This window comes from Colletes latitarsis, chromosome 4 (assembly GCF_051014445.1).
Source record: "Colletes latitarsis isolate SP2378_abdomen chromosome 4, iyColLati1, whole genome shotgun sequence".
NCBI classification, from domain to species: Eukaryota; Metazoa; Arthropoda; class Insecta; order Hymenoptera; family Colletidae; genus Colletes; species Colletes latitarsis.
In genome coordinates, this window is record NC_135137.1 from 31,264,183 (window position 1) to 31,285,479 (window position 21,297).

At 40.7% G+C, this 21,297-nt stretch overlaps 1 protein-coding gene across 6 annotated transcripts in view; it reads right to left on the bottom strand.

The window, feature by feature from the left end:
- LOC143340790 (uncharacterized) overlaps nucleotides 1-21,297 on the bottom strand; it is a 509,578-nt gene that overhangs the window by 99,553 nt on the left and 388,728 nt on the right. For all 6 annotated transcript variants that reach the window (XM_076763086.1, XM_076763085.1, XM_076763087.1 and 3 more), the window contains exon 4: nucleotides 12,043-12,089. In XM_076763086.1, coding sequence (XP_076619201.1) covers nucleotides 12,043-12,089 — 47 coding nt within the window. The remainder of the gene's footprint in view (nucleotides 1-12,042; nucleotides 12,090-21,297) is intronic.

Here is a 21,297-nt window from a genome sequence, read left to right on the forward strand (position 1 = left end):
GCGAGGCGCGTAAAAACGTCTAAATTGCGCGTAAATAATTATATTTGCATATTCATTGAAAGGTAAATATTTAATGCCGACGTGGCAGAAAGGGGCAGCGTGAAGTGTAACGTATACGAGGAAAGTGAGGCGCGCGAGTGTCCGGGACGTGGAAGAGGAGGAACACGGGGGCTGGGGTTGTCCCTGGCCAGGCTGGCCACCGGCCGAGAACCAGCGGAAAAGGGGTTGAATATACATCGCGGCTCGACGGAAATTTTAGCTTAATTTTACTTAACTACACCGGGCTACCAGTGGGTCTCCGCTGCAGGGACAAGTGTTATTTTTGTAATTCTGGCCGGCGCTAATGGGAGACCTCGGCTTAACTCCCGACGACCAACAAAAGAGAGTGTTTACCGCGAGCAACGAATTCACGAATCCGCCGGTGTAAACGACACCCTGGTAACGATGTTTAAAACGCCACCTACACCACCATTGTCTTTGCTGTATTCGTAGCGATGACACAAATTCAATAATATACTTGTTGTAATCAATTAGAAGATTTTTATTATCGAAATTCATGTTACTTCACGTTGAATAAATAAAATTATGTTGGCCCTGATCGATTCCTAGATTTAATCGATACGAAGAATATCATCGAAAACGCAAACGTTCGCCTGGTTGGCGTTGATGTTTGGATGTGGCCTTTGAAGGTAGTCGATTCTTGTTAATAAAGCGTGCGTTCTAGTTATCAGTTAATTGTTTAATTAGTTAAAAGTTTTAATCAATATGAAAAGAATAACGAGAAAAAGGCTTGGTCGTCCGAGAGGACCTGATAAAAGTAGCCCAAGAGCAATGGCTGATGAAGTTGTTTCTGCAACATACTTAGTACCCATTCGTATCAGCTGTGATATCAAACAAGTATCAAGATAAGTTGTCGACAGGTGATACTAGTATAGGAAATGTTATTTCATTTATTTTGTTTTGAGGATAGATTGTAGTGCTTGAATGAAAATGGTAAAATGAACTTGAGTGTGGGACTATTACTATACTTGAGAAGATGTACTATTAATATAATGAAGTATTTAATATTAAAATTCTAGTACATAAAATTCGAATATATCTTTTAAATCTATTATTAATCAAATAGTTTGATACTACATTATGAATTTTTAACATAAGTGTATAAATAATATAAAATACACCATTCCATCACTACAATTTTTTTAACCTCCTCACTGATCCCCATTTTGCCTTAAGAGCGGTGTTCTATGAAAAATTAATTTAGCTTGAATTAACTTACGAACAAGTATGCACATTCGTCCCATTGAAAATCTATGCTAATTTTGTTTTTCTATTATATTCTGGATTATGTGTCAGTGTTGTAAAAATCACATAAAAACAGCTCCAGATTTACTATTTACTGTCTTACGTTTCGTACGAACGAAAGTATATTTTTTCTCCCCCCCCAACAGAGTCGAATTTCTATGGATATTATTTGCGAAAGTACTTCGGAGTTTCAGTTTCGTTCCGCCTCCGCTCAGAGTTGTTAAACTAAGATTGTCAGAAGTGAATAATTGAATATCTATATCGAAGCTATGTCTGACCTAGGACCGTAAACATCCACTCCGTGCAGCAAGAACAGACGGAAGTATAGTTTCTCGTAAATTACGATGGCCAGTTTTCGATACGATCGTTTAAAAACTTTGGTTTCAGGGTATCATCCCTAACATTGAATAATCTACAAAAATTACAACGCTTTTTTCCAAGAAAAAGAGAAACGTATTACGACTTAAATATTATGATATACATAATGGTAGAATTAAAATAATGGTTGTAAGGTTTAGAGTCCACGACTGAAATAACTAAAATAGTTAAAATTTTATATATAATCACTTCCTTATTATTTGAAAACTTTATCTACATTTAAACTACCTCAAATCCACCCTTATATGTTATTTTAAAAGATAGCCCAACACTCCGCGTCAATAAATATTAACATACACGAAAAATATTGTTCCAGTCAGCATAATCAAGACATACATCTCCACGATTTCTTTGAGAATTTCTTCGAAAATTTTTTAAATTAAAGTAACTCTTTAAAATCATAATTAAAATCCACCGTTGAACGTAAAACGTCGTTCGAGCCCCGACGCTATTTCCCGCAAAAGTTCGCGGCGACGTTTAAACGAATTTCCAATTTTCCGTGGGTTAACACAAAAGCGTTAAAGTCACCGGGCGCCGCAAAATCAATTACGAATTCGTCTAATTCGGGCCGCTCGTTAATTTTGATTTTCCAACGGGGCGACCCCGTAGCAACAATACCGGCCAAAAACAGTTTCCCTCGCGCGCCCTTATCCCGGGGGCGAGCCAAGTACACGTTACTCAAGAAGACGTGAAAGGGACGCTGATGAGATTCGAGGGAAAGCGTAGAGGCATCAAGCGTCGCGAGTTACAGAAGCTGGGACGCGTATCGAGCGTGAATATTACATCGATCAGGGTTTGACGATGATACGGAAGAAGGAGAGAAGATCGGAAGTGGGGGATGATGTCGCCTATTATCCAACGAAACACCTGAGCCACCGATTCGCCGTTACACGTCGCTCGTGCCTCTCGCGTCGAGAGTGTATGAAAACCAGCACGCACTCCACCGCCGGCGGCGTCGGTATCGCGGCTAAATTACACGGGCTCCGCGTATTATCCGCCCCTAAATTATTCCCTGCTAACCACAAAAATAGCCCCTTGCCGCCCCTATTTCTCTTCGCATGGTTTCCCGGTTTTCTCCGTTCGCGCTGGTGTCACCCGGCACGGTCATCGTCTCAACCGCATCGACGGTATATTTTACGACCTGGCTGGCGAATATTCTTTACGCTATTTATTCCACCGTCCCGCTCCATGTCACTGTACCTGCCGAATCGTTCCTCTGAAAAATCGTTGCACGAAGCATTTTATCTCTTTCCTTACGATTTACCCATTTTCTTCAATGAAACACCGCATCCGAGTTACATACAGGGTGTTCGGCCACCTCTGGGAAAAATTTTAATAGAGGATTCTAGAGTCCTAAATAAGACGAAAATCAAGAATACCAATTTGTTAATGAAGGCTTCGTTAAAAAGTTATTAACAATTAAATTCAAAAATTTCAAATCGTCCTGGAAAAATTATTTTCGGTTGCAGGGGTCAATTACAATCATTTTTGGTGAATACATATACTTCCGAAATCCTACCCACTTTCGAGAAAAAAATTCAGTATTGGCGGAACTTTAAACGTTAATAACTTGTTAACGAAACCACCATCAAGAAATTGGTATTCTTGATTTTTGTCCTATTTTGGCCTCTAGAATCTCCCATTACAATTTTTCCCAGGGGTGGTCGAACGCTCTGTATATATTTTGCATCTCAAGATTTTGATCAAATTTTCAGGAAAATCAGTCTACCTGTAATATTATCGTTTTCTGATAAGTTTTAGAGAAATATACACTGTATTGCCTCTAACAGAAAAAATTAAATAAAATGTTATTTCGCTGCATACTCGAACCACGTGACGTATTTATATCGTCCCACTTGTTTCAATTTTAAAACACGAGGGTAAAACATCACCTCTTTATGAAAGGGTAATCTACCCTTTATAATATAAACGAAACTTGTTAGTTTTCGTAATGAATATTACAGCGTCGAAATGTAAAATTAAAATTGCACAATCTAACACAGTTTTGCAATTATTAATTTACTTATTAGTTCGTACAGATACTAAGTTCTTACAGAAATTTAATCATCCGATGATACATTATTCAATGAAAATTATATACTCTTCAAGAGTTCTTGTTCATATTTAATTAAAATATTCTCCAATAATAATTAATCATTCAAGAAGATGAATTAAAGGTTGAATCAATTCCGATAGTAGTCAAATAAATTAAATTTCTTACGTATTTCTCAAATTTAATTGAACAATCATTAGAAAGTCTAAAATTATTCTTGCAACGTATTGTAAATTGATTTATTTTATTTTGTTAAAATTTTATAAGCGATAATGTTTAACTATGTGAAACCCACATTTGTAGTTCCTTACATATTACATCTTTTGTATTAAAGGGTTCATTCCCATTAACAAATAATAATGACAATAAAATTATATTGTTTGCTTATCAAAATGTAATATTTCGTTCGCGTTACGTGGGATAAAAGTTAACCGTTGATGCAACACACTAATGATGACATATTTTCTCGACGTCAGACCCGAGTTACGGGCGCATCTACGTGCATCGATAATCGTTAACAAAATTCCCTTGCATGTCCGTCGATGTTTGAACTTTCTCCGGTGATATCACGCAGCACAGGTGAATATTAACGAATGTTTGCCTGGGGGAACGTGATCTGTCCAAGCATGATGGACGCTTTCGAAGGCCGAAGTTCGGATAGAAGTGAGCTCCTGACGTCCAATGTTCGACCCCTGTTCGACAAGAGATGGATCGACCAGTTCCCAGTACACTTATCCGGCAGCCAAGCAACGTATATTGCAAATTATCTACATAACAATATATCCGCGATTACTTAGCGTTTATCGTCGTCAATTACGATCGAAGGAATTCTATATTCATTGGAAAAAATGTGTTCGACGTGCGCGAGCTCGAAAACCGAACTTCAAATCTACCCGTAAGTGGTTTCACGTGTCGAACTGACAAGTTTCAGATTAATATTGATAAACACGGAAACACGATCAGCGCACACGTACGAGGCAGACGAAAAGTTTAATCATAAAAATTGAACGTGGAAACGGACAGCTGACCAGCCGCCATGGTGAAAGATATATCACTCGAATCTCGTTATATTTTCGCAGCTTGAAATATTTACGCGCGAGCAGGAACTTTCGAAACAATCTCGAACCGCCTCGGCGAAAGTAGCATACAAGTACGCGAGAATGTTCCGGTACCTTCGATAACAAACATGCCTGCAACAATATTATTTATCGACACTACCTGTGTTAAGTCTTTCCCGAGAAACGCAGCGAATATGTTCATTGTATTTTGTTCACTCGTTGAAAAGTACTATGAAAAATATACAATTTAAGGTTTTTACTGTAATACAAGCATCGATAAAAAAAACTGAATATATATAAATTCAAAAATGCAACTTGAAACTTTGTGTATACTATAATAATCCAAATAATTCTGTTTATTTATTTACGGGTAAAAAATTGTTTTACAAAAATTATCAGTTGATCGTGCGTAAATTACGAAATTACGAAAAATTGTTTATCCGACCTCGAAGAAATTCCTCGAAAGATACATTGAAAGAGTCAACAGGCACAGAGTATTTATCAGCATCTGGGTTGGGAAAACTAGATCTCGAGTGCTTCGAAGTAAAACTACAAGTAAACCTGAATCTTAAAGGAGAATAAATGCACTTAATGAATTTTCTATTTTGGAAAGAAACTTACTTTCCTAATATATTAATAAATACAAAATTGAAAATATTTTGTTTCTCGGAAACTGTACGATTTAAGAAAGTCTGATTTTTATTGTTTTGCCAACACGTAGCAGGCATTTTTCGATGTTCGTTAAAGATAAAATTTTGAGAAAACGTGGAGTGTGGAGGAATTTCGATAACGTTTCCCCCTATTGTTTAAATACAGATGCACAGCTGGCAACGGAGAAAGTTCTCGGGAGCAAAAGTTGCGCGCAAAAGCATCGGCCTGACCATCAGGTTCGATTCGATAAAAGATGGATGATCCGGCATCGAGCGTACGACCGATCGATCTCGTGGCTGACGCTTTCGAAGATGAAATGCACCCTTGGCGACGTCGAAACCGACCCTAACGCTCTGTCGGCCCGGCGTCCTCCGCCCCCTCTCTTCTGTTTTTGCAAGGCAACGGCACTCGACCAACCGAACAGGCATATTTACGAGAAAGACGCGTGCCCCGCGTTGGAAGCTACGATCATCCCCTGGATACGGCCGATTTCGAATACAAATTCCTCCATATGTAACTTCGAGATACGGTTATTGGTCCAACTAAAGGTTATTAGGTCCGAGGTAAGTGGATACTTTTCTTCGGTGACCAGGCACCTCACGTCCTATCATGAATCGAGCGTCCCAGATGCAAACACTTTTCGTTTTATTTATAGTGAAATCGGGTCAGAAATAGTACATCTTCCTTCTCTAATGTTCCTTCCGGGAAATCATTTCCTTCATAGGATGTCACAATTATTATTTTTATAACAGCATCACAGCACCTTTATTGTTTACTTTTACTGGTACTAATTGTAAGTATCCCAGTCTGTTTTCCATCGATATTAATTAACGAGTCGATGTTGATCTTGAACCTTGGTAGTGCAAGTAAGCAATACTCATGTTCAAATATTAGCCTCGCCCGGAGGTTAAACAATATCGTTTTGGCTAAGAAAACATAAGCTGATAATTATTCTAAACAGTCTGCTCGATATTAACATTATATTCCACGATGGATTCAAAGTGACGAATAAACTGCGAATCTTTATGCAAATTCGTATTCTTATTAATAGAAATGGGAGCCTTGTAGAGATAATGCTTTGTTCCCTGAATGCAATAATTCGTCTTATTTTATATTTTATATTTTTGCACATTAAGTGCATTCTGTAGTTTGAGAATTAAAATTATCCGTAAATGCATAAACATTCGTAGTGATGAATAATGAAAATCAGACTGCAGAAGATTAAAAAGTCGAAGAAATGAAAACAAAGAAGACTCGTCACAATTATTAAATTCGATCAACCCTCCGTTTAGTTATCGTTATACAGGGTGTTTGGCCACCTCTGGGAAAAATTGTAATGGGTGATTCTAGAGGCTAAAATAGGACGAAAATTAAGAATACCAATTTGTTGATGGAGGCTTCGTTAAAAAGTTATTAATGTTTAAAGTTCCGCCCGTACTAAATTTTTTTCTCGAAAATGCGTAGGATTTCGTGGGTATGTGTAATGATAAAAAATGATAGTAACTGAGCCCTGCAACCAAAAATAATTTTTTTAGAACCATTTGAAATTTTTTATTTTTGTCAAAAAATTTAGGCACCTACCCCCTGTCGATTTATCTTAAAAACTCGTTTTTCATGTTTAAAAATTTTGTTTAACGCCCGACAGAAAAATTGTTTAATACTTTTTTGTAGGTACCCATGAGCTCTACTTCAGAAAAAAATTTCATTGAAATATATTCACAATTGTAGGAGTTATGGCTGTTTGAAAATTGGACCATTTTTATGGGGTTTTTCTCATTTTGCGGGGTCAAGGACCAACTTTTCCAATATTTTTACGATTTGTACATATTCTCCACCAAAATACGCGTAGTTTGCTTTTTTAAACATGAAAATCGTCCAATTCGTTCGGAAGTTATGATGTTTTAAAGATTCGCATGAAAATTCGGGCAAACATTTCTAGCCTCACATTAGATTTTCGGTAAGGAATTTTTTTCTCGAAAATGCGTAGGATATCGGGGGTACGTGTAATGACAAAAAATGATTGTAATTAACCCCTGCAACTGAAAATAATTTTTTTAGAACGATTTGAAAAATTTTAATTTCACCGAAAAATTTGTCCACCTACTGGAATTTTTTTCTCGAATGTGATTAAGATTTCGGGGGTATGTGTTTTCACAAAAAATGACTGTAATTGATCCCCGCAACCAAAAATGAGTTTTTCAGAATGATTTGAAATTTTTTAATAACTTTTTAACGAAGCCTCAGTCAAGAAATTGATATTCTTGATTTTCCCAGGGGTGGCCGAGCACCCTGTATAGGAAATCATGAAAAAAAAAGAGGAAACCGTGAAATACCTCTAACCCAAAAGAAATACACCTTACCCAAATGCATAAACATTCGTAGTGATGAATAATTAAAATCAGACTGTAGAAGAATAAAAAGTCGAAGGAATGAAAACAAAGGAGACTGGTCACAATTATTAAATTCGATCAACGTTTAGTCGTCGTTGTATACGAAACCGTGAAATGGAAAGGGGAAACCGTGAAATACCTCTTTCAATAACAGCTCGATAATGCTTCTCACTCGTAACTTAAGGAGATTTAACGAGTGCACGGGCCAAGGTGGCCCCGTCCCAGAGATTTATACGAAGGGACAAGCGAAAGAGCCGAAGAGGGCGCGAGGGGTTTCGGGTTTCCTCGCGGGGTCCCAGCACGATGGCTGCCGGTGCCGGTGGAGCCAGCGGTACATTATTTCTTGATGTCAAATAAAGCAATTAGCATGTGCCCTGACCAGGGTCCACGGGTTCTAACCCGAGTAATCTCACCGGGGTCCCCGGCGTGTGCGACATCTTCATCAGAGACGCGACCCTCCCGCTCCTTGCTCCGGCGCTTTCTATCCTACCGCCCCCTTCGTCGGACGATACTCCGCTCGCGTGACTATCCAGCACCCCCAGAGACGAAAGACTGAACGCCCCGAGAACAAGGGAACCAGAGAGAGACACAGACACCGAAGTGGAATTGGAGTAGAGAATAGGGCGTAGGGTGGGGGGAGAGGAAATGGCGAAAAGGCGACGCGTCCAGCCGGTGCAGCCGCTTCCAAGGGAAATTTCACAAAGGCTGACCCGTTGCTAATGAATGTTATATAACCCTTTTAATGCTTTAAGCCTCTTAGATTTTTCAGAGAGCCCTCCACGCGCCTCCTTCTACCCCGGAGGACTCTTTCCTCTCGCGGTGCACCAGAAGTGGCCTGCCAACGCCGGAGGAGAAAAAGAACGAGGGGGGTCGTGCCTCGGGGGTAGGTAATTATGTGGCGGACGTAAATTAAGCTTGTTTAGATTGGGATTTTTATTAAGGTCTTTTATGAAAGAGTGCCGCCACTAAATAGCGCCCCGAACACTTTATCCCCCGGCATTCCTTTAAAGGCTGCTTAAAAAGGAACGACACCGCTTTTCGATATAAAATTAAAATTTTTTTTTACGACTGTTCGAGCCGTATTTATCAGGGTAAAGTTCCCAGGATTGTCTCAACATTGAAATTGTTGTTATTGTTTAATAAGAAAATATATATCATGGTTGGGGAAATTTTCTCCGAGGAACCCAAAGAAACCGTAACCAACGATCAGGAACTACGTATATAAAGGCGAAGCAGGATGTACGCTCCAAGGTGTACGGAAGAAATAACTAAGGGTTAGTTTAATGGTGCTTTAGGAGTCGAAGGTTTTAACGTTTCCGTTGTCCCCCATTTACCGAGGGTAAGAAAGGACTGCAATGGGTCCCACGGATAATAGGAAATCCAGTTTGTTGTTATATTGTATGGCTGGAAATAAAATCCTATTAATCGACACGATAATACCTACATGCCTTTAATTTCACCCTCACAAAACTTCTACTGTTTACAGATATTATACAGCGATCCATCAACTAGTTAGCTCGTTTAACTGAGTTTGACATAACATAATTTTCCAGAACCTGAGCGCATTTTGATTTGAATAATCAGTAACAAATAATTAATGAAAATAAAATTTTACTTCATATTATTTTACTCCTTGAAGGTATAAAAATATTGGTTTATTATTCACTTGAAATTTGATTAAATTATTACTAGAAAGGACAATATTCTATTTAATATCTAGAAATAGACTTAAGAAAATATATTTTCCTGAATGAATGAATCTAATGACTGGAACATCGACGCAAACGAATAGATTTTTTTGAAATACAAGTTACCGACCATAGTAAAAGAAAGAAATACGTTTGAAAGAATTTTAATTATAGGTTCGTGTGTTCGATCGATTTTGAAAGGTACTTTCTTGGAAAGCAACGTCTCCCAATTGAGCAAAGTAATTTTTCGTTAATTTTAGTCGACCTTTAACGAAGGGCCATTGCAGCCCAGCAAACGAGTAACCAGCTTCACGGCAAGGTTTGCGAGGTAAACTTCGAAAAGCAGTTCGCAGGTACAAACTGTTGGTTATATATTGGAAATACGCATGCCTTCGGAGCAGCGGGTGGAGAACGAAGTTCTCGGTAGAAGTTTAATTTAACTGGGCGGGCAACCGGGCGTAAATGCTGAATGATTTGTTGCAAATCGCAAACGCTCGGGTGCACTTTTGCACAGGAATCGGAAAACGGTATCTTATCCGTCGCGTCGCGATCACGCCAACGTCACAGTGTGTATCCACGCGTTTTAGAACTAATTGCTCCTGTACGCTTCGAGCGGAAAACGTGAAGGGTAATTACTCCAAGAAACATCATTTTATTTGGTAAACTCGTATCTACGTATCTGATCAATTCACAAATCTTTCCATAGTTTTTTTATAAGTAAATTGTATTGGAAGAAACTACATATAGACATAAAATATCCGTTTTCTAAATCAGTGTCTAAATCGTTAATAATTTTGATTTTCCTAGAGCTGTTTTCAAGTTTTGAATGAATAATTCTACGACCTTTTCTTACGTTCAGAACATTGCACTAATAAATTACGAGATAAATAAAAATTTAAAAATGTGAAAATAATTATCATCGATGAGAAACGTTTCGAAAAATTGGAGCACGGAGTGTGTTATGATGCATCGTACAATTCGAGGCGAGCATATTTCTGGCGAGACTTCCACGCGAACGAAATAATCGATAACAATTAACGAGCGCCGCGACGGTTGCCGTGGATTCCGCGAGCGTCTTGCGAAGCGACGTCCGCCTTCGAGTATCGAAAATCGAGAATCGACGTTGATTTTCTCGGATAGCTTTCGCGAGGCGAGGTCGGGTGTATGCTTGCTCGTTCTCTCGATTAGGCTTTGCCGTCATTAAAAGTTTATAAAGAAGCAGAGCTAGCAGCCGGGGCACGCCGACGCCAGGAGGAACGAAGGTGGCTAGAGGGGGCGGAGGGAGGGGTTGAAGGGATCAACAGCCCCCTTCGTCGAGCGGGAGGGCGTAGCAGAAGAGAGCCAGACGACGTCGGAGCGATCAAGAAGGAAAGAGATTCCAAGCTAGTTTTCTCATGTGCAATGCATAATGAGGAAAGGCAGACGGCGCATAAAGGGCCTACAAATGAGGCTCGGGTTATACATATACACTCCATAACCAACGCGTACAAATACAACACACAAACGCCTACAGACGGGCGTGAACGACTTCATGTATCTCCTAGCCCCTCAGGTTACAGTGTTACCCGACTTCGAAACGCGCAACGACGCTAAAAACTTTACCCTCTGATTTTAGTTATCTCCCTCCCTCCAACTTCGGAAACGATGGACTCGTAAAGTTTTTCGTTAATCTTCCTCTTATGCTCGCGTTGCATCGCGCGATGAATTCCTGTGTGGGTTAGAATCTCAGACGCCATTTTGTTAAGTATCGACCCCTTGCGGTATTTAACTATCTTCAGACTGTATTCTAGCTGGTCGAAGTTGAATTCTATGACACATGATTACTTTGTCAGACTCGTTATAAATTTTTTGTGTCAAGTTTCATAATGACAAAGCACTACACTCGTCATAGAAACCTATTAAAATTAATACATTTTCGTATTTGCATTTATAAAAGAAATCTGTTCTCTTCCGTGAGCATTGAAGCAAAAGAATTTTAAATAAAATTAAATAGTACAAAGGGTTAATGGACCATGTTTACAAATTTCTAAGATACGCAGTCGACTCTTTCGCGAAACGCTTTGTACTACTGAACGTAGAACGTTATAATTCGAAGTATAGATCGCGTACTTCAAAATTTTCCACGAGTTCTCGTAGATTTCAATAGTGGCCTAGAATGTGGATCGTAGAGCAATTATGGCTCTATCAATGGATTTTGACTCGTGAAAGCGTTGTTGATTGCTTGGCGCAGGCTACCGAAGTAACGGCGAGCAAAAGTACGAGCACGCTATGAGCGAGGCATGTTGCATGAAAACCGATTAAAGGTGTTGGATCGATCTTCCCTAGTAACTGACTCGCCATATTTGCTGACGGAAGGTGCAAATCGACGATCGAGTTGGCAACCGCGCGCGACTCTCCTTACGTACGAGATAAATACGTTGCTCGAGGTGCGTTGAACCGGATTTAATGTCACGAACTAATCGAATTTATTCGTTTATTCGTGTTTAAGCGACCCGGGCGTGTGAAATTTTTTCGCTTACCTTGTTCATGATTTGGCGGGGATAGTCCCGCCTTGCGAGGGCCGACTCTGCAACAGAAAAAAGGGTACGTTAGTGGTGTTGTTTCAAATATAATGTCAACACAGATAGTCGATCAGAAATTGGGATATTTAATTTTAAAATGAGTAAATACATTGGTTATCGAGTTGCATTTGTTTAGTTAACGTAATATAACGAAATGGAATTCACTTTACGTGTTTTTCACCTATAAAATTAGGTAATCTTTTTATTTTGTACTTCGTAACGTTATTAATGCACACGAAATTAGTCCTCGATCGTGCATCCAGTCTCGCATCTCCAACGACCCCCTCCCTCTCGCACAATCTTCTCCGCCATCCCCTAAACGGGGTACCACCGAATTCCCGTAATCTAATGAATGGCCTAACCCCAATATCCTCTCGGTTCAGTCTCACCGCCACCTACCCTCTATGTGCCAGAGTTGTATGTAACATGCACGTAAATATGTTCACGGACGAAAGACTCGGGCGATTTCTTTAAAACTCCGCAACCCTCCAGCGATAATTAATTATTCTGACGTTATCGAGAGCTTCCCCTTTGATTTAACCGAGACGATCGAGGCAATTATTATTCGCAGATCGTTACGAACGAGAGGACTTTGCACGCAGATAACGAGAGAAAGACCGCTGACTTCTGACGTGTCGAACCGAAAATCTTTCAAAAACATGTGGGGACAGGGGCTGAAGAAATTAGGATTATTTTGCTAAGCCGAAGTTTTCAATGTATTAGGCAGACATGGGCAAAACTTTATTCGAGTGATATATAGGGAATAAAACATTTTTACTGTAGGTTTTGTTTATTTTTAAAAGTATCAAAAATCGTAATCCAGTGTTTAGACTCCAGGACAATGGAGCATTTTTTAACTAAGAGATGATTCTCTTCTCTAATAAATTAATAATCCTAATAATCCAGTCAGGTGGTAGGCATCTAACCGGATGCAATGTGCGCAATATCGAAAGTAGAACAAAACAGATTGCACGGTTGCTAACCGATATAGGAATCTGCATACACGGCGCAATTCAAATTTAAGCTCACTTCCTCGGAACAACGGTTAATTACTCGACGTGGAAGGCGAAGTTCTTTCGGGGGCCAGAACGAGGGAGGAACAAGGCGTGCTCGAGGCGAGGCTGCACAGCAATCCGCCTCGCGAGAGGGCAAGGAAGCGCAAATGTGTTTATTTTCGGAGAATAATAAAAAGGGTCGTCCAGCGGCCGTGACGCCGGGCGATCGTACCAAAGTTGGGAATAATGTTTCGGACACGACGCTCGTCTGGCTTTGCCCCGTCGCTACACCCACCTACGCCCACCCCGTTCCTCCCTCCGATCTCCACCAGCCTACCCTTATACGCGTGTCCGCCGCAGATTCAGACTCCTAATTAAGACGAGGGTGCGAGAGGGGTTTCAGGGGTTTCTCCCGGGTTCTCCCCGTAGGGAGGTGGGAGGATGTGGGCGAGGGTAGCAGGAGGGTTTCCACGAGGTAAGGGGCACCCGTACCGCGCCGGAGGGGTAAGCCAAGGCAAAGGGGGTAAGGAATATTGATCACGGGACCACCACGCCGGCGAGGCAGGGACTGCCCGTACCCTTCCTCTCTCTCTCTTTCACCCATTTCCTCTCTCTCTCTCACCCTCTCTCTGGCCTTCTATCGTCTTGCTTCGCGTAAGTGTGTCCCGCGCTATCCCACGTAACCGTTTGCCGCCGTCTTTCGTCTTTCCTCTCGTCGTGCGAGCAGCGCGGACCAGGCCAGACTAAACCACCAAACGCCAGATGCGTGAAATCAGTCGGTTAGAGGCTGCCCCGCAGCCTTTGCGAATTATTGACGCTGAAACCGCGACCGCGGAACAGATGATGCTGCGAGCTATTCCGAGAGCCCGAGCCTTCGGGACGAACGAGCCACCGGAACGCCTTCCTAGAAGTATAACGAATACGAACACCCTCGGAGAAGGGTTGGCTGCGACACCTTGCTCGCTGCGCTGACGTCTTGAGGTGACGATGTAATTATTTCGCGATTACGGAGAATCTGAGTCCCACTCGCTTGCGGTCTTTCGAAGCAATATTCTACAGCACCGTGAATTATACTGATACGATAGTGGGGGTTTTCGAACGTATCGATAGAAATCGCAGTTAACAATGTTTAACTTGTATTATGTTACAGTTACCCCCACTCGTATTCGTACACTATCATGGTGAATCGGTATAAATGAAAGGAAACTTGTTTTTTTATGAATTCTTTCCACATTTTACCAAATGTTATTTATTATACCGTACTACTTCTATTTATGGAGTGGTTCTTTTAAAATTGTTAACCCCTTGACGTATAATGATGAGTCTGACGCAAGTTCTTGATGTCAATTTTCACTCGTCATCAAGTTTTATATATTAAAATCGACACATTTTTACATTCACAAGGTACTCGTAAAGTAAGTCTATTCTTTTCGTGGCCATTCATTCTACGAACAAATTTAAACAAAATTAAATGGTATACATTTTAAAAATTATTTACAATTAAATCGTACGTTAAGGGGTTAACAGGCTAGTCCAATTACAAAACCGATGGAGAGGTGTAGTATAAATATTATACAATGGTAATACCAACACGCAGTGTTCCCAACTGGTCACCTATCTTAGTATTGACCGCGGACCAATGATACTTAACTTCGATGATCGGACGAAAATTGGTGTTTTTAACGTGGAATATTAAATATCTCAACGTATGAAAAAATAGAGTTTCGGAAACAATGGCTCAGTTCGTAAGAAACAACCTTTTTCTCGTAATCATATATGAATAAATGGAAATTGCTAACTCTTGGAACTTTGAAACGATTGTTCGTATCAATACTTTCTATGTACCTTCTCTAATTATTAAGCTAATTTCATTATATTGCATCGTGGCCAAAGAGGCACGTTCGATGTGTACAATATTAAATAGAATTATCAATCTACAGTTTTAGGGTACGTTATTCATATAAAAAATATGAGGGGGGCATGTCGAATCCATCAATTAAAAACTCCTAAAAATTGTACTATTTATTTCGTGTAAAATATTTTTGGAGGACCAATTTATTGATTTAACGAGAATACTAATGGATGAAAAGAATGAAAAGCGACAATGGTGTTCTGATTTTCTTCTCATAAAAATGAAAAACAATAGAATAGTCAAGAGTTACCAACGATCAACGATCATTACAGCAATTTCTATGTTCCCAATCTGAGTTTGAAGCTGCAAATACAAGTAATGAAATTTCTAGATGCGAATGACGTGATGCACTTTGATGACATGGAAACAGTCTTGGCACGAACACCATAGAAAATTTTGTGCGCAACCATTCGGGCGAAAATTATTATCGGAACGGAGGTACAACTTATCGAAAAATTAATTAAAATTACGGAAGTGAAACTACTGAAAATTCATTTCGGAACCAAATAAGAAATATGCTCGACCGCATACAATGTTTAATTAAGAATAAAGGCAAGCTTGCAAAATATTAAATTACGAACTCGAGCTTAAGCATTGTTTCGGGATTCTGGTGCAAACGATTATTTTGTTTCAATTTCTGTCTATTTTCTGGGCTCCTACTTTTTTAGGAAAGGTTGAATTATTTTTCATTTTGTGACTTTCTTATATCAAAACCTTGTGGTAAAAAAGCATGAAATCTAATTCTACATAACTAATACAATAGACACACAGATAGAAGCTAAACGGTTTACAGGAACACCTTGTTACAACATAGAACAATCAGAACAAACACTGTGATTAATCTGATCCACTTCCTTTGCTCTTGAGAAACCCTACAAATGTATATAGCGAATGGTATAGACTCAAGAACTATTTTACTACCTACCCAAAATTAATGTACATCCACAAAACAGTTTTATCGAAAGAAATCGATTTTTCTTCCCGTGATTAGATTAATTTTGTTCAATTTTTCGACAGACCAGAGCCTGAAATTCTCGAGCAACGACGGTTGCGTTCGTTCTGTGCAGGTGAAGTCAGCCCGACGGGAACGGCTTTGTTCCCGCACGGGGTTCGTGCAATGTCGAAGAGAGAAACAGGACTGTCGGACGAAACTTCTGCTCCCTGAAATCGGGGGTGGCCTGACGAACTTTGACGCACACGCTCGGCCGAACAGATCTACGCCGTAGACGTGTGCAGCGTTCTCACGAGTTTTCGAGAGATCTTCCAGAATGGCAAGAAGGAGGAACGACTTGGCTCGTTCCCGAGGCTACGACAGGAAGAACGGGACGACAGACGAGCTCGAGTTTACACGACGTAGCGACTCGTCTTTCTGTCCGTCGCTCCGCCTTAATTAAATCTCTCGACCCTTCCCGAGCAACTCGCGGCTCTAGCGGAGAACTAGAAGTAGAATGGCCCGCCCTTGTCGTTTCTTTGCCCGACTCGCTGTCGTAACGCGTCCGGATTACGAGATTTTTCCCGCTAATTGCCGCGACTGTCCCTGCAAACAGTTTTCTGTTAGAGCCCCAAATATATTTACAATTTGTCTAGAATTGGTATTTGACAACACTTCTGTAACAATATAATTAATAAATAAAGTTAGATATTAAATTGACGTTTAATTATTGTCAGTTCAAAACTTGCGTCATCATTTAGTCGATTTATTTTAGGTCAATAATCTTCGAGATTTATTCTAGTTCGGACAGAGCATTGAAATCTTTCAGGAAGACTGATGCCTGACACGCGGCTGCATATTGCAATTAATTCCTGAGTGAAATATTCGAAAATTTAAAAAAATCATTGCACGTATTTCAGAAGTGATCATTTGCTATAGCAATGATTCTTAAAATGGCCATCGCTCCAGAGTACACACGTTCATTTTTCGTACAGCGGAGATGAAATTCGACACCAGCAGATGTTCATGTACAGCGATATCGCTGAACCTGGGAAAGAAAGTATCATCTTTCAGCTCGTATCGCTTTTTAAATGCTGTTTCTTACGCTTCACTGACTCCAAAGGGTGATGTCCCCAGTTGTGAGGAACAGAAACGTTCAATTTACGAATCACTACTGTATATCGTCAGAACACCCGCAGAAGATGCTTACTATTTAAACGTTCGTAGTCGAAGATGTGTGAAATAAAAATTCTCTGATTCCTCTAGTTCCGTCTCCCAAAAAGTACGCGCGGAAACACATAATTTTCCCCGGAAAGACTGCCAAATGACAATCGTTACGGATGAAAAAGTTAACGAACGGTCTTCCCGTCGTATAACGAATGATCGATCTAACACGGGCAGCGTCTTTTCTCAGTCGACCTCTTCGCAAATTCAATACGCCACCATTTTCATGGCTCTAGGTGCCGTTATTCGGTCCGGTAACGAACGTCAAGGGCGACCTCGACGAGGCCGGAAGAGATCTCATTGTCCAGAAGCGGAGGCCACGATAGGAGGGTTGCGCACTGCCGGCAACCAGCCAACTCAAACTTTGATATGGTTTCCTAAATAACCAAGGCGACCGATACCGCAGCACGATAGCCCCCTCCCCCTCCTCCCACTTCCCCTTCCCCACGTCTGCTTCTGCATCCACTCCGATCTATGGCGGGTCCAGGGTGGGTATCGTAACTACTGTCGAAGCATATTGAAACCCTCACACCATCGATGACCTAACTCGACGTTTCCTCGTTCCACCCCCCCGCGCGGGCCGTGGAACCGGCACACCGGTGCCCTTCGCGTGCAAAACCATCGAACAGCGAGTGCGTTTGTCGTTTCGAGCGAAGGTTGCCCGCATGCAGCGCGGTGGATCGACCGCCGACGCTTCTCGGTAACGCGGACCGTGTTTGAGCAATTTGAAAGCGGAGTGACAGGCAATCTGGACGCCCGGACGAGCTAAGAAGAGGAGGGAAGGAACCAGGGGGGGAGACGAAGGGACACGCGTAATGACCAGCAATTTATCCGTACGAGAACGAGCCACGAATTTGAAATTAAAATCTCCCGCGGCCGTAATTGCTCGTGGAAACTTGAGACTGTTGAACTCGGAGAAGCCTGTCTAGCAAATTCGCTGGCGACAGGTAGCATTTTAACGAGGAAAAAATTAACGGTATTATCGCTCTTCGCGGGCAATTCGATGTGCAGTTCATAGAGGTTCTGAAAAACGTCTCTTAACACTGATGACGGAGTCTCTTATTCGAAAGAATGATATAAACGATGGTTGATTTTTGTGGTCTTGATTTTAAAATACGAGAATCCACTTTGTTAGAGATTAACACTAGAACTACCGATAGTTATGGTGCATTTATTTGTACCAAAGAAATTAGAACGGTAGATGCGCGAAGAAGTGTATAATGCAAACTACGGTAAATTTTCAAAAGTTCAGTCCTCTAAATTTTTTTCTATTTTATTTTATTAGACCGCTTTGATAGTTCTAGTGTTAAGAAATTTTGTACTTAGGAGGATTGCAAGAAGATCCGAATATTCTTGGAAATTAACCTTTTCCAGAAACACTTCAAAGTATACGGGTCGTATCAGTTATAGTCCCCCGTCTACGATACGTCTGCATTTCAAAGTGAACCGACTGACGAGAAAAATTTGACCACAGAAGATTGGACAAACTTTTCCAGTCAATGATTAGCAATCTTTTCTTCCTCCACAGTAGGTGGAGGCGGACGATAACGATCGAGAAACGAATTCATGTGCAGGGGGCTTAGAATATCCTCCTCGGGTACCGGCGAGCGGCGAGGCTGTATCTGGAGGTTAACTGTTTGTCCGCTAATTAGAAGCTAACAGCAGAACTAAAGTTCGGAACTTTAAAGTTTCTTGCTTCTGCAGAAACCTCCTACGCCCAGCCGGTACCCTCTTCTTGGGGCGGTGCAGACACCCCAGAGGCGAACGCCCTATCGTCTTTCCACTCTTCTTCTCTTTTGCTCCTTCGTCCTACGACCGGCTAGCGTTAATTACTAATTAATTGTTTCGCATGTTTGAGTTTTAAATGGATAAGTTAAACAGCGCATAAGAGCCCTGGACGTGGAGAATGGCGAGTCTACCTTCCCCCTTTCGTTCTGGCTCTTCGTCTATCGTTGCGTATCCGGTGCCTCCCTTCTTTTACTCTCGTCTCTTTCGCCTCGTCCCATTCCCTTTGCGTACGATTACCGTGCAAACGGTGTACTGTCGGTTAACGAGGTTAGGATGACCGTGTGAGCGAGCACTGGGGAACCACTCTCGTTCGTTTATTCGTTTTTCACCTCGTCATCAAAACGCTGCAACCCCCGTGTGTGCGTTACATTACATTACTCGTGGGCGCGAAACTCTGATACGGCGATTACGCGAAAAGAAAATTAATTTTCCCGACCAGCAGCGGCGAGGAAGACCTTTGACATTAGATTCGCGCGTTTAGAATTCATTTTGACCATGGAGATTATATAATACGCAATTGAGAAAAGCAATATTTTCGTGTTTGAATCTTGAAGGAATTTCTGTATACGATACCAAAAAGTGGAGCGAGTTTGCAATGAAAAGGGGAAAATTAAATGTAATAACAATTTTGTGCGAGACAATCTGTGAATCTATTAAATTTTTCATAATTAAACAATCAATAAGTTGCTCGTGTATTAACCCTTGTGTGAACAACCAAAGTGCTCACGGTTGTTGAGCAACCAGGGTACCCTATAATATCCCTTTCATACCTTCCCTAAACTCTTACTTTTCCCTTCCTATAACATATCAAACACTGTTTTAAACGATTTGAGCGAAAAAGTTACTGGAAACTGCGGTGTAATTTCATGGTAAAATCAATCGCTTATATAAACAAGAATACGCATTCAGGAAACGAACTAGGGGACGAAATTAACGATAAGTAAAATGTTCTATGGAGTTTCATCCTGAAACGCACATTGTCTTTGTTTACGAGTTCTAAAAGTGAAGTTTGGGGGAAGAATTTCTTTTTCTATCGATTAAAAGTCAAATCTCGAACGTGCTAAACATTACCCTCCTGTTATTTTTATTTTGTATGTTAACAACAACCAACATTAATTTTATGTTCATCTAACAACCTATCTTATATGGATACTGGGGCATTCTATTCTAAAAGCGTATAAAGAATCTTTAATATTTAAAATTGTTTGTACAAATATTTATTTTAAAAACATAAATTGACATGAAAGTGACGAAAAGGAAAATCCAGGGCTGTTTTGCAATATTTTCACAGGAATATAAAAAGTCCAGTTGCTTTTATAAGGGTTAAATATGATTCCCAGCTATCTATGAATTTGTATCTCGTTGTTGCGTCAACCTTATTCATCGCGCAGAAGCTCTTTACATACACAAATTGATGTTTCGTATTATTCTCACCTTCCCCGGTCGAATTGCCAAACTCGCAAGGCCGAAATCCCCGATGATTCGGTCGTGTCGCGAGTCTACAAATCGTTTTACCTCAATCTTGCGACAAGGGAGCGTAACGGGGGGACGGTTTACCCCTCAAAAGTGGAACGAAACTTCCCACAGCCGTAATCGGCGCTCAAATAAAAAGGCGTAATGCCAGATAAAGCATCCCATTTGTCTAACGACGATTTTTTTTTCCTCCGTTCTGTGTACCTTCTCTTCTCCGCGAGTGTCAGGGGCTGGGGGATGAATCGGGGTGGTAATCATCTTAAACACCATTGTCACAGACACCTCGTGTAGGCCGGTTGCCACTCGGTGCCACGCCACCTGATTCTTCCGTAATTGAGATGGATCGATAAGGACAACCCCCCTCCAAGGGTAAAAAAAGAAAGCGAACAGAGTCGAGGGCGCTGCTTTTTTAATTCAATGAGCTAATGTACCGACAGTTACATTAATGGTGTCCCTGGGGCGTCGCTCTTTTTCACGGTGCCAAGGCTCTCCCTTGCAAATTCAGAATTCAGAATTCGGGAATCGATCGACTTTGCATACTGCAATGTCCTGCGGAATTATGAATTATGAATTGTATTATGAATTAACTGCGTAAGTGATTAAAGCAGGAGAACGGAGGGGGAACAGGAAACACCTGTGAACCCTGTTTATTTTTCATTTGGGGTTTTTTTTTATGGAACACTATAGCATTCTAGGAGCCTGAATGAGAAATTTTGAAAAAATACGAAAACGTAACTTTCAATAAATGTGATTTTAAAAGTGGGATATTTCTATAAGATAGTTTAAAAGCTATCTTGTGGAATCAATTATAATGTACAAATGTTTGATGATCTTCATAGTTTTATAAAATAGAATGAATGTTGATATATTATACAAAGAACGTTAACTAT